This window comes from Lipotes vexillifer, unplaced genomic scaffold (assembly GCF_000442215.2).
Source record: "Lipotes vexillifer unplaced genomic scaffold, Lipotes_vexillifer_v1.1 scaffold666, whole genome shotgun sequence".
NCBI lineage: Eukaryota > Metazoa > Chordata > Mammalia > Artiodactyla > Lipotidae > Lipotes > Lipotes vexillifer.
In genome coordinates, this window is record NW_006787408.1 from 3,951,089 (window position 1) to 3,964,978 (window position 13,890).

The window sequence follows — 13,890 nt, forward strand, 5'->3', positions numbered from 1 at the left end:
TCCTTGGGGTAAGCGTTCTAACAGCAGGATTGTTCATGCAGGCTCTGAAAGGCGTTTCTCCGCCAGGGCTTCTTTCTGTGGCCGTTCGGTTTACCCCTTGCACCGCGGCCACTCATGCTTACGCGGTGCACGCACTCGGCACACACCTGCCCCTGCGTGGTCGCACCCCCGCGACCGCCAGATTCCCTTCCAAAGAGAAACGCCTTCCCGAGGCAGTCAGCCCCGCAGCAGCGCCCAGCTTCGCTCGGGCCGAGGTGCTCCAGTCCTAACCAGCCCCGGGGGGAACTCGGCGTGCTGGCCCCTCCCCTCCCCACGTCTCCTGGCGCCCGAGGGGGCGGGGCCGGACGCGCGCCGCCCGGGACTCCGCCCGCGAACGGCCTGCCGATTGGCCAATGGGGCCAGTGTTCCTCCGGCAGAGCGCGCCTCCCCCCCGATTTCCCGCCAGCAGGCCCCTCGCGGTACTTGCCGTGCCTCTAGTGGCTCGGTCCGACACAGCGGCTGGGCCTCGGCGACCGTGGCCATGTCGCGACAGAGCACGCTGTACAGCTTCTTCCCCAAGTCTCCAGCCCTGAATAATGCCAGCAAAGACCCGGTCAGGGCCTCAAGTGAAAGCGCCGCCGCCGCTGCCACCGGGGCCTCCCCCCCTTCCCTAGGCGGGGATGCGGCCTGGAGCGAGGCCGGGCCTGGGCCGGGGCCCCTGGCGGGCTCCACTTCGCGGGCCGAGGCGAGGAACCTCAACGGAGGGCTGCGGAAGTCGGCAGCCCCTGCGGTCCCAGCCAGGTAGCGGGGTGTCGGGGCGCAGGGAGGTCGCCTCAGGGGCCTGGGGGGTGCGCGGCCAGGCCCTGGGCTCGGAGGAGGTGGTGCAGTGGGGGGAGGCGCAGGGAACCCAGGGAAGGGAGGCTCGCCTCGGGGGGGGGGCGCTGGGGTGCTCGGCCAGCGCCTGGGCTCGGAGGAGGTGGGGTTGCATATTTGGCTTGAAAGAGTGCAGGGAGCCTTGGGGGTGTAGCTTGTAAACAGGGTAGGAGGAAATCGGCTGTGCACGAAGGGTTAGAGGGGAAGGGAGGACGCGCTTAGTTCGGGGGTAGAGGAGGACACGCGGTCCGTCAGGTGGGGGAGGAGGAGTGGAAGGTGCTCGGGGCAGGGAGGAGAAATGAGAGACGGGAGCATTGAGGGTGCGGCGCGAAGAGAAAAGAGCTTGCCTGCTCGGCGTGGGGTGCGCCCCCAGGGCGAGGGAGGGGCTGGTGCCTACCCGGGGCGGGGGAGGGGTGGCGGGAAGGAGGAATGCCCGCCGGGGGGGATGACCGACGGCCACCTGCAGGTTGTGGGGCGCGGCGTGCTGCGAGTGGGACTCCCGGGGGACGTTTCTCCTTCACAGCTGGGACGGTGAATTACCGGTCCAGTAGTCGTTGGAGGAATACGCTCGATGTTTGGCTGAGAGCCTCGGACTCGAAGCCTCTGGCGGGGTGGGTGGGCGGGCCCTCGGCCTGGGTATGGGGGTTGGGGGTGGACGACGAGTTTAGAGCGCGAGGGGTGTGTCAACTCGTAGACGGAGGGGCCTGATTGGTGATAGTAAGGATTGCAGGGGCGGGGGAGCAGCAAGTGCAGGGATCCAGTTGGCTCATCCTGTAGGTAGACAGCATATGCCCCCAAACAGATGAAAGTTTAGGAACAGTGTTGATTTTGACACCTCGAAGTATTGTGCCAGTTGAAAATTATGTTAGTTTAAGGAACAGAGCATATTTTTTCTTTTTTGGCCGCCCCCCTCCCCCAGGCTTTTGGGGATCTCAGTCCCCGAGCAGGGATTGAACCCCGGCCCCAGCAGTGACAGCCAGGAATCCTAACCACTAGACCACCAGGGAACTCCTTGATATAGTGCATCTTTTGCTGGCGATTTCAGGGCAGGTTGGGGCTGTGTAATTTTTCCGGTATTGAGAGTGAGCCTCCAAAGGCCTTGCTCTGACCCTGGGCGGGGACGTAGGGACGCGATTATAGAGAAGCCTGCCCAGAGGTGTCTTCCTCGCCTTCTCGGCAGTTCAGTGCTGTTCCAGGGCTTGGCTGGCCTTTGTTGGAGCAGCGGGCGACATTTTGAAAAGCTCACATTTACTGTATCCCAGGTATTGTATTAGGCATAGTGTGTAATGGTAGCCACTTGAAAGGATGAAGAAATAGTGGTACAGAAAAATAAAGAACGCATTCAGGATAAGAAACTTGAGTAGTTGATTTACAGTGTCCTGCGTTTTAGGTGTTATACAGATTTTTCAAAGTCTACGTGGAATTACAGTGTTATTCTCCTTTAAGCGACCCTCTCAAGCAGTTTATGTAGTTGTGTGAAGAGTAGCAGGATATGCCACCCCAGAATGTGCCTCTGGCATAGAGCTTATTTTGAACTGATAATTTTTGAGAAACTGGGGGACACTGGAGAAGCTCTGAGAGCTATAGAAGTCACTCTTCTGTAAGGGAAATTTACATTTAAAAAGGAAATCTCCATTTGTGAGGATGTCTCCCTCTGTACCAGGAAGAGAAGAGTGACTCTAAATCACCAGAAACTTACTAAATGGAGAAGGCACTGACTGAAATCTGCATAACAACCATACCCTTGTTTTTCTTTCCCTGGTAACCTCCCTTATCTGTCCCCGCCACCCCACCTTTCTTTTGTCTTTATAAAGCTGCAGATGATGTTTTAAGATGGTGACTCCGGCCATCTCTAGGAGTTACTCAGTGTTCCTTAGTATCTCCCACGTTTATGGGGAGGTATATACATGTTAATAAACTTTTGTCTGTCTTTTTCTTGTTAATCTTTTATTACATGGGGCTCTTAGCCAAGAACTCAGAAGGGTAAAGGGGGAAATATTTTTCCTTCCTTACATGTGCATCCTCTGTAACAGACTTTTTCATGGTGAGAGATGCACAATGTGTTAATGATGTTTACTTAAACATGAATTTGATTCTTCCTGCATCCATTCTAAACGGATGGAAGTATTTATTGTATGGTTGTGTTTTATGTGTTGTATAGCATATGCTCTTTGTTTTTTTGAGGTCTGAATTTAGGAGACTTGTAAAAGCATAACATTGTTTACACTTGACCACCTACTATGGGGACTACTTCCAAAGTATTCAGGAAAGATGGGCATTTGATACTAGGCTTCTAAAGAAACTCTCCATTCAGTATATAGATTTGGCTTTCTTTTTTTTCTTAATTTTTGAATTTTACCTTATTTTTTTATACATAGATTTGGCTGTTATTCAACAAATGTTAACGTATCTACTCTGACAGGCACAGTATTGGGCATTGTAGATCCTGGATATAACAGTGAATGGGACAAGCAAAAAGGCAATTCTAGAGCAGGAGCAGAGTTGGTGAGCTCCGTGTGCTTTGGGGGGAGGATGGGGTATGTGTGGGTCCGGGTAGGCTTTCAGCTCTCTAGGCTGAGACTAGAGGACAAGAAGAAGTTAGCCAGGCTACTGTGGAGGTGAGGGAGTTTTAGAAGCTGGTGCAGGAAGAGGAAGGCCCTGCAAATTGAGAATGAAGAGGAGGCAGGAGCCTTAGGTATGCAGAGATCCAGTCACCAACAGGCTGATGGGCTACAAAGACATTTGGACTTTTTATGAGGGTCGTGGAACTCTTTAAAAGAAGTTGAGCATCTTTTAATGGTCATTTGTCATTTAGTTTTCTCTTGTGCTCCAGTGTTCAAGTGTTTTGCCTGTTTTTTTTCTTTTCTTTCCCCTTAGTTACTTAGTCAGGTGTGATGCAAAAGTATTTTTCCACTTTTGTTGATGAGAGAAATGAAGGAGTCGAGGTGACATCAGTTTCAATAAATGGCTACAGGATGTATGTTTATGCCCTCTAGGCCTGCTTCTCAATACTTTATTTCTTCTGTAGTTTATTAAGACCATAATTGAAAGCTGTGAGCAAGGCTTCTGACAACTAAATCTGGGCTTTTTAAGCGAGTCTTAGCTAGTTTATTTTTCACAGTCTCATTTCAGTGATAATTATCTGTTGATTATGAGGAATGAGGGCAGTAAAAAAATTTTAAGTGTATGCCTTGTACTCATTTATAGGAGTGGTGTGTCAGACATTGACAAGTTTTTTTTTTTCCCTAAGAGCCTTTTAGTTAAAGGTAACTCTCTGCCCTAGTTGTAGGTGCCTTTCCTGAGAATTTTCATACAATTAAATCTATAGTAATACATTTTCCAAATAATATCATACCTAATATTATTGTAAGAAAAGTATTCAAGCTTTTAAAAAAGTATCATTGTGGACTCAGTTTCACAGACCTAATTTGATTTAATCGATATAATTAAAACTGGTATTTAAAAAGATGCTGAACTTATAATTTGGTCAGTGGGAGCCTCTTTTAAGCTGGCTTTTATGATTTTTTTAATTATTATTATTTTTTTATTATTAATATTTTTTGCGGTACGTGGGCCTCTCACTGTTGTGGCCTCTCCCGTTGCGGAGCACAGGCTCTGGACGCGCAGGCTCAGCGGCCATGGCTCACGGGCCCAGCCGCTCCGCGGCATGTGGGATTCCTCCCGGACCAGGGCTCGAACCCGTGTCCCCTGCATCGGCAGGCGGATTCTTAACCACTGTGCCACCAGGGAAGGCCCTGCCCTCAGAACTTTTGAAAACATCTTTTCATTCTGATGATGATGGTCAATGTCCCTGCTTCTTAATTAAGCTGCTCTCCGAAGAACTCTGGTTTCTTTTAGTATTTTATGTAGACTTCCTTTCTAATAATATTTAGGAAACAGTTTCAGGGGCCCGTTTGGATAATTTATTTAGGAAATAGTTTTAGAGGCCAGTTTGGATGATAATTTATATGGTCACTGTAGACCTAATGCATAAGTGATGGGTGCTATAGTTATGCAAGCTGAAAGAAAGAAAGCCAGGTATGTGGGCAGAGGTACAGGTAGATGGGCAGGTATGATGGGAGCCTTTGTTATTAATTGCTCTGATTACTTCTCTTTTCTCATTAGCTGTTTTGAGGGTAGGGGAATTCTGCTCTAATGGTCCACCTTAAGAGGTAGATACAAACACTGATAGTTTGATTTCTAAAGTTGGCTTGAGAGCATGTTTCATGTTTGTGAAACTTGTATTTACATACACAAGTTTTTGTTAGATATACCCAGTCTATCTTTTATTGTTTATAGGAGCAAATTCTAGCAGTACATTGCTATCTACTGATTCTTTTTTTAAAAGTAGATAGCCAAAAATTTTGCCTACAAATTTGGGGCACAACTAGTAATCGACACCAAGGTAATGGGCAGAAGAGGGAGCAAAAATAATGTGATTTTTAAAGCAAAAGCTTAAAGACCTGTTCGCTGTATATTTAGCTTAAGTCATTTCTTAGTTTAAATTGTATGAAGGCTTTTACACTTGTTTTTCTGAGCTGTCACCTTTTCCTCTTACTTTTTTTTTTTTGTTTTTTTTGCGGTGTGCGGACCTCTCACTGCTGTGGCCTCTCCCGTCGCGGAGCACAGGCTCCGGACGTGCAGGCCCAGCGGCCATGGCTCACGAGCCCAGCCGCTCCACGGCGTGTGGGATCTTCCTGAACTGGGGCACGAACCCGTGTCCCCTGCATCGGCAGGTGGACTCTCAACCACTGCGCCACCAGGGAAGCCCTCCTCTTACCTTTTTAAAATTGTCTTTAAAATCCCAAGAATATCAAACATTTGAGATATATTATCATTTTATTTTTTAAATTTATTTTTAATAACTTTATATTTTTATTTTTGGCTGCGTTGGGTCTTTGTTGCTGCACGCAGGCTTTCTCTAGTTCCAGAGAGCGGTGGCTTCTCTTGTTGCGGAGCACAGGCTCTAGGTGCGCGGCTCAGTAGTTGTGGTGCACGGGCTTAATTGCTCCGCCGCTTGTGGGATCTTCCTGGACCAGGGCTTGAACCCGTGTCCCGTGCATTGACAGGCGGGTTCTTAAACCGCTGCACCGCCAGGGAAGTCCCAGCTTGTGGTTTTCTGATACCAGTGTGTGATAGACTTTGTGGTTAAGTGGCTACCTGCTTAAGTTAAGGGAAAGCCTGCTTGACAGTTCCACACAGAGATAAGGGTCTTTGTCTCCTGTTAATTAATGGATATGTTAGGAAGGACGAAGCACTTAAGGTAAGAAGTCTGAATGGTGCAGACACAGCTCCCTGTTTGAAGATGAGCCTTGTGGTGTTTGACAGCAATAATTATAAAGTTGTGCTGGTTGCTATAGATTTCTAAGTTGAAAGAAGAATGTACCTTAAAGGCCCTTGATATAAGCACCAGCTGAAGCCATACTCCTGTTCTGGTTTCTTTTCTAACTGTCCAGCATAGGGATTTCCATATTCACATTTTTTGAAGAAAGAAATACTTTAATTTTATGATTGGGCCTGATTTTATAAGGTGGCCTCAATTGAGGATTCAAAAATGTCTAAAATATTCTTTTTGTAATGTGCTTATTTTACATTTGTAGTTATTCAGCGAAAACCTGTAAGCGGGCTTAGAAAATCTTGGTATATGGTACTTGAGCAGGCTTTATCAGTTGTCCCTCTCCATCACTGAGGGACTCTTGTAGTCTGTTACTGGACACTGCTACCCTTCTCCCCCTCCTTTCCCCTCCTCTCCCTTTCTCAGGAAACCTTTAGGGCTAAATCAGCTTTTGTGAAGATTGAATCTCCTGTTGATTCTGTAGGCATTATGTACTCAACTATTTTGGGTACATTAGGCACTTACCTCTTGACTTAAGTTTTTCCATAAAGCTAGATTTTTAGGGTGAGGGTGGGGGTAGTAGTGTGCTATATATAGGTAGCTTTTGGAGTATTTGGAATACATTGGAGCAAAGTCGATAATATTGAATATAAGCAAATTTACGCAGTCGGTATGTTTGGTATTAATACTTGGGGTCAGATCCTGTTCCTATGTATACCATATTTGTAGTACAGGTGTTACTCATTATAATTTGGATCACAAGTACAATGAGTTTATGTCTTTTTCCTGCTATCAGTAGTCTGTCAGAATTCTGCCAGTTTTTAAACCTTGAATAATTCTGAGATAGTCTCTAACCTTAATACCATTATATTTGTGTTTGTCTTAATAAACATTGTGATATTTGCTTATGTTTTTAAAAATAACTTGAAAATATTTTGAAAACATCATTAATTCTAGAATTTCTGTTCCTGTATATTAATGCCAGAAAATTTCAAAGGAGTCTTAAAGATACCTTCCTTAAAATTGCTTATTTGTAGGTAATTGCCTTTATTGTAGCTTAACAAAATATTAACCAAATTATGTATTTCCTTTTGGCAACAGTTCTTGTGACTTCTCACCAGGTGATTTGGTTTGGGCCAAGATGGAGGGTTACCCTTGGTGGCCTTGCCTGGTTTACAACCACCCTTTTGATGGAACATTCATCCGTGAGAAAGGAAAGTCTGCCCGAGTTCATGTACAGTTTTTTGATGACAGCCCAACAAGGGGCTGGGTTAGCAGAAGGCTATTAAAGCCATATACAGGTAAAAGATTCACTCTGCAGATTGTGTATGTTTGTGAGAGAGTGAGCATGCACGCACACATGAGTTTGAGTGTTAGTGTCTCCCATACAGTGGAATTAAGCACATTTTACTCGAATAAATTGCAGGAGTGGTGTGGTGAAAGCTTCTAGCATGGGAAAAGGATAAGATGCAGCTGGTCTTAAGCTGCATTTCTGTCCTTCTGAGTGACTTATAGCAATATCGTATCATTAAAGGAAAAATGATTTCATGATTGGATCTCGTGATTTGGACCAAAATGCCATACTCAGACATGAAAAGAGTAAATTAAAGTGTTCCCATCTTAAAGGTTCCAAAAGAAAATGCAGCCAAGATGCACAGAATATAGATCAGTGACATTCTTTAGGACAGATGGAGATGCATGCTACCTGGCCTTCAATATCCTCACCTTATGAGCACATCTGCATTGAGGTTCACATCAGAAATCAGGTTTCTGGAACCTTAACTTTCTCTTCCCAGGCCAAGCCTTATTTATCACAGACATCAGCAGTCCTGCATTTGTAGCTTCACTTGGGCTGGGTGCACCCTATCAGTCTCTTGGATTGTACAGTGCATGTACAGTATGACTGCAGGATGCAGTGCCTGAACAGTCCAGCATGTACAGTTTTTTCTCCACTATCTTCAGACTCTCCTGGATAGGACATTGTTGAACTCAGTGTTTTGGAATCAGAACAATGTTCAGTTTCCCAGAAACCTCTGGGAGTCATGCCTTTTGGTCATAGTACTCTTCATCCTGCAGGGCAGGGACGGCACACTGAAGAAAGTTAAGTCCACACAGAAATCTGACATGCAGGATGGAAAGAAAATAAGGGAATTTGGTTCAGTCTTCTCCACTAATTTGCTGTATAATCTTATTTTCTGATTCTGTTTGCATATATATAAAATGAGAGAGAGAGTTGGACCAGATGATAAATGAGGTCTTTTTCCAGGACTAATTTTGAGATTCTAAACAAAGCTTTGGCAAAAAAAGGACTTTAAAAAGAGATCAAAAAAGTTTACATTTATGTTGTAATTATTTTATAAAACAACCCATGTGCATACTGCTCTCTGCCCTTTAAATATCCAGATTGTTGCAGTACATGTATGTGAATAAATCAGCAAAGAGGCGTGCATGAAAAAAAAGTAGGCCGCCTTTGGGGGGCATGGTCTTAGAGCTGTAGCTTGCATCAGAGGTTTCGGGGAATGACGATGACACCAGATAGGTTGCGGGGGGGGGTAAGTACAGCTGTAGCAGGTACTTTGGGAAAAGTTCAGAGCTACTCTTAATGATTTTGATTGTTGCAGTTTATAGTTTTGGTGCAGCTCTTTAGAGAATTGAGAAATTGCAGCTTTGTTTTAGTCAGCTTATGAACGTTGCTAATTCCATGGAAATTTAGGATGTCCCATCAGTTTTAGTATATAGAAAGAAGGGTGTAATATAATGTTTGGATGTGTTAGACAAATTCAGGTTCATTTTCCAACTATAGGTGTATTCAGGTAGAAGAAGAGAAAAAGGCATCCTAGTTATGCCTCTTGGGAAAGAACTAGAACAATTCTGTATCATTGGTCTTGTGGATAGAAATCTTGCTCAGTGGATGGAAATGGCATTTAATACTATCGCTCTTTGAAATGAAATGAATAAAGGAAAAGTTTTACTTTAAAGCAGAGCAAGACATTTTGATGCTACCGTTTTGAAAAAATTTAACATTACAAGTCTGAACTGGGTTACTGTCCCAAAATGTAGGATTTTTTTTTTTTTTTAACATCTGACTGCCTTGGGAACAAACTTATGTTTAATATCATTGCTTCATTTAAGTGATAGTGTAGTTTTTGCCTTCCTTAAGTAATGTTTTTTTAAAAAGGGTCTCAAACCCCCTTTACATCTCATGCCTCACCTGAAGAGGAGGTGTGCCTAGGTGTTTAGGGTCATAGTCCCAGGTCATTACAGAAGAGAGACTAAGTGGTCCGGGGTGACCAACAGTTAAGGCAGCTTAAATGAGGTAAAATAGGTAATTTCAGTTTCACTGGTAGTTTTTCCCTGAAAATTCCTTCCTTGTAGGCTTTATTGATCTATCTGTGTCAATCAGAAATAATGGGAGATTAAAAATTATACTTGATTGTTGTCACTCTTGTTCCTTAGGGCAAGTGTTATACATTGAGCCAAATATCCAGGCAACAGTTCCTATTTGTAAATAAATATATATATGTTTTTTAGGTTCAAAGTCAAAGGAAGCCCAGAAAGGAGGTCATTTCTACAGTTCAAAGCCTGAAATACTCAGAGCAATGCAACGTGCAGATGAAGCCTTGAATAAAGACAAGATTAAGAGGCTTGAATTGGCAGTGTGTGATGAGCCCTCAGAACCAGAGGAGGAAGAAGAGACGGAGGTGGGACAGTGCTAACAGGCGGTTGTTAACTTCTGTTAGGAGAGTGATGAAAAAGGGTCAGGGGCATATTGGAGTGGTATTTTCCACCTATCTATTTAGTACTCATACATGCATACTTCTATACATTCCTGGACTGTAGGTCATGTTATATTATTTAGAATCTCAGCAGCCTAGCACCCCTTTTTACTTAACGTTCTCAAGCCTGCTAGAAAGACACATGCTGTAAAAGGCAGTACCATTTTGGTAACCAGTATAGAGAGCTAGGGACAGTAAGGACATGGTGATAAAATTGGTCATGGTGTCTGGTAATAAGCTGCTGTATGAGGGTGTGGAAATTAATTATCCAGTTTTATGCTCTAATACTTTTTGTTGTATTTTGGATTGGTAAGAATAGAGGTTGAGTAACCTTGAAATACAACCTTGGTTTCAAATATTAATGGTCACTATTTGAGTGAATTAAATCTTGTTAAGGAAATGAACAAATAATTGGTATATTTAAAACAAACATAGTCATTGTTCTCTAATTTAGTAAGTTAATGCCGTGTGCTTAAAAAGATTCATCTGTAACTAAGTTTGATTTTGTTTTATTCTGTTCTAGATGAGATGGGCAATAAGTAAGTTAATATAATGAGTATTTTAAGAGAAATGAAAGAAGAGTTTCTAATCTTATTTTTGAGGTTGAAACAAGAGATCATAACGTTACTCAGATGTTTAGACCTGGATGGTAACTACAGAAATCGTTTAGCCTCATACTACTTTACGTATGAGGGAGGCCCATGATAATAAGTGAATGTGCCTTGCCCAAGAAGGTAGAGCTGGTTTGTGGAAAGCAAGGACTAGAACTAGGTTGATTTACTGCTTTTTTATACTAAAGAATTTATAAAATGATAAACTTCATAACATGTCCAAATATAAGAGGAGAGGTGACCCTGGAAGAAAGATAACAGAAGAAGACTGAAAGTTTTTTCCACAGCTATGACTGTTAATGAGGACATCGTCTACGGGTATTTGTGCTGTGTGGTCATCCTTGATCAGTACTGAATAGGATAGAACTCTCATGACAGAATCACTTAATCCTGTATTGTGATACTTGTTTTAATGTTAGGTGAAACTGAAATTGATACCCCTTGAGAAAGAGAATAGTTTATTTCTGGAGGTGGGTTCTTCTCTTCATAGATGAAGTTGCAGCATATTGAGAGATTCCACAGCAATATTGTCATTTTCCAAATTTTACTTTGTTTTAAAATACTCTTCTTTGCCTTCCAGGCAGGTGCCACTTACGCATCAGATAAGAGTGAAGAAGAAAATGAAATGGAGAGTGAAGAGGAAGTGAGGCCAAAGGTGCAAGGATCTAGGCGAAGTAGCCGCCAGATAAAAAAGCGAAGGGTCATATCAGACTCTGAGAGTGACATTGGTGGCTCTGATGTGGAATTTAAGCCAGATGCTAAGGAGGAAGGAAGCAGTGATGAAATAAGCAGTGGAGTAGGGGATAGTGACAGTGAAGGCCTGGACAGCCCTGTTAAAGTTGCTCCAAAGAGGAAGAGAATGATAACTGGAAATGGCTCCCTCAAAAGGAAAAGTTCAAGGAAGGAAATGCCCTCGGCCACCAAACGAGCAACTGGCATTTCATCAGAAGCCAAGAATACTTTGAGTGCTTTCTCTGCCCCTCAAAATTCTGAATCCCAAGCCCACGTTAGTGGAGGATGCGATGACAGTAGTCGCCCCACCATCTGGTATCATGAAACTTTAGAGTGGCTTAAGGAGGAGAAGAGAAGAGATGTGCACAGGAGGCGACCTGATCACCCTGATTTTGATGCATCCACACTCTATGTGCCTGAGGATTTCCTTAATTCCTGTACTCCTGGGATGAGAAAGTGGTGGCAGATTAAGTCTCAGAACTTTGATCTTGTCATATTTTATAAGGTGGGGAAGTTTTATGAGCTATACCACATGGATGCTCTTACTGGAGTCAGTGAACTAGGGCTGGTATTCATGAAAGGCAACTGGGCCCATTCTGGTTTCCCTGAAATTGCATTTGGCCGATATTCAGATTCCCTGGTCCAGAAGGGCTATAAAGTAGCACGGGTGGAACAGACCGAGACCCCGGAAATGATGGAGGCACGATGCCGAAAGATGGCACATATATCTAAGTATGATAGAGTGGTGAGGAGGGAGATCTGTAGGGTCATTACCAAGGGTACACAGACCTACAGTGTGCTGGAAGGTGACCCCTCAGAGAACTACAGTAAGTACCTTCTTAGCCTCAAAGAAAAAGATGATTCTTCTTCTGGCCACGCTCGAGTGTATGGAGTATGTTTTGTTGATACCTCACTAGGGAAGTTCTTCATAGGTCAGTTTTCAGATGATCGCCATTGTTCCAGGTTTAGGACGTTAGTGGCACACTATCCTCCAGTACAAGTCTTGTTTGAGAAAGGAAATCTCTCAGTGGAAACTAAGATGATTCTCAAGGGTTCATTGTCCTCTTCTCTTCAGGAAGGTCTGATACCAGGTTCCCAGTTTTGGGATGCAGCCAAAACTTTGAGAACTCTCCTTGAAGAAGGGTATTTTACGGACAAGTTAAATGAGGACAGTGGGGTGGTGTTACCCCAGGTGCTTAAAGGTATGACCTCAGAGTCTGATTCTGTTGGGTTGACACCGGGAGAGAAGAGTGAATTGGCCCTCTCTGCTCTTGGTGGTTGTGTCTTCTACCTCAAAAAATGCCTTATTGATCAGGAGCTTTTATCAATGGCTAATTTTGAAGAATATATTCCCTTGGATTCTGACACGGTCCGTGCTACAGGACCTGGTGCTGTCTTTGCTAAAGCCAGTCAACGAATGGTGCTAGATGCTGTGACATTAAACAACTTGGAGATTTTTCTGAATGGAACAAATGGTTCCACTGAAGGGACCCTGTTAGACAAGATTGATACTTGCTATACTCCCTTCGGTAAACGGCTCCTAAAGCAATGGCTTTGTGCCCCACTCTGTAACCCTTGTGTTATCAGTGATCGTCTAGATGCCATAGAAGACCTAATGGTTGTGCCTGACAAAATCTCTGAGGTTGTAGACCTTCTAAAGAAGCTTCCAGACCTTGAGAGGCTACTGAGTAAAATTCATAATGTTGGCTCTCCCCTGAAGAGCCAGAACCACCCAGATAGCAGAGCTATAATGTATGAAGAAACCACATACAGCAAAAAAAAGATTATTGATTTTCTTTCTGCTCTGGAAGGATTCAAAGTACTATGTAAAATTATAGGGGTTATGGAGGAAGTCATTGATGACTTCAAGTCTGAAATCCTTAAGCAGGTCCTTACTCTGCAGACAAAAAATCCTGAAGGCCGCTTTCCTGATCTGACTCTAGAACTAAACCGATGGGATACAGCCTTTGACCATGAAAAGGCTCGAAAGACTGGACTGATTACTCCCAAGGCAGGATTTGACTCTGATTATGATCAAGCTCTTGCTGACATAAGAGAAAATGAACAGAGCCTCCTGGAATACTTGGAGAAACAGCGTAGTAGAATTGGCTGTAGGACCATAGTCTACTGGGGAATTGGTAGGAATCGTTACCAGTTGGAAATTCCCGAAAATTTCATCACCCGTAATTTGCCAGAAGAATATGAGTTGAAATCTACCAAGAAGGGCTGTAAACGATACTGGACCAAAACAATTGAGAGAAAGTTGGCTAATCTGATAAATGCTGAAGAACGGAGAGATGTATCATTAAAGGACTGCATGCGGCGACTGTTCTATAACTTTGATAAAAATTACAAGGACTGGCAGGCTGCTGTGGAGTGCATCGCAGTGTTGGGTAAGGTTTTCAAGAGGCTTGTTCCTAAAGCTTTGGTTAGTAACGTCCTGTGTTCCAATTGTATATTAAGATTGGAAAGTCCATTGGAAAGTCCTCATTGACTCGTATCTCTAAACTCAAGTGACACATATATATTTTGATCAAATTTCAGTTGAATTTGTAGTATTCGATAAATGCTGTTTTTTTTTTTT

At 43.8% G+C, this 13,890-nt stretch overlaps 1 protein-coding gene across 2 annotated transcripts in view; it reads left to right on the forward strand.

Moving 5' to 3' along the window:
- The first annotated feature begins 375 nt into the window (after positions 1–375).
- MSH6 (mutS homolog 6) overlaps positions 376–13,890 on the forward strand; it is a 17,671-nt gene continuing 4,156 nt past the window's right edge. Inside the window, exons 1-4 of one of the 2 annotated variants that reach the window (XM_007459981.1) lie at positions 521–780; positions 7,289–7,488; positions 9,719–9,888; positions 11,155–13,699. In XM_007459981.1, coding sequence (XP_007460043.1) covers positions 521–780; positions 7,289–7,488; positions 9,719–9,888; positions 11,155–13,699 — 3,175 coding nt within the window. Of the gene's footprint in view, positions 781–7,288; positions 7,489–9,718; positions 9,889–11,154; positions 13,700–13,890 lie in introns of both variants that reach the window. The other variant, XM_007459982.1, reaches the window with a different exon arrangement.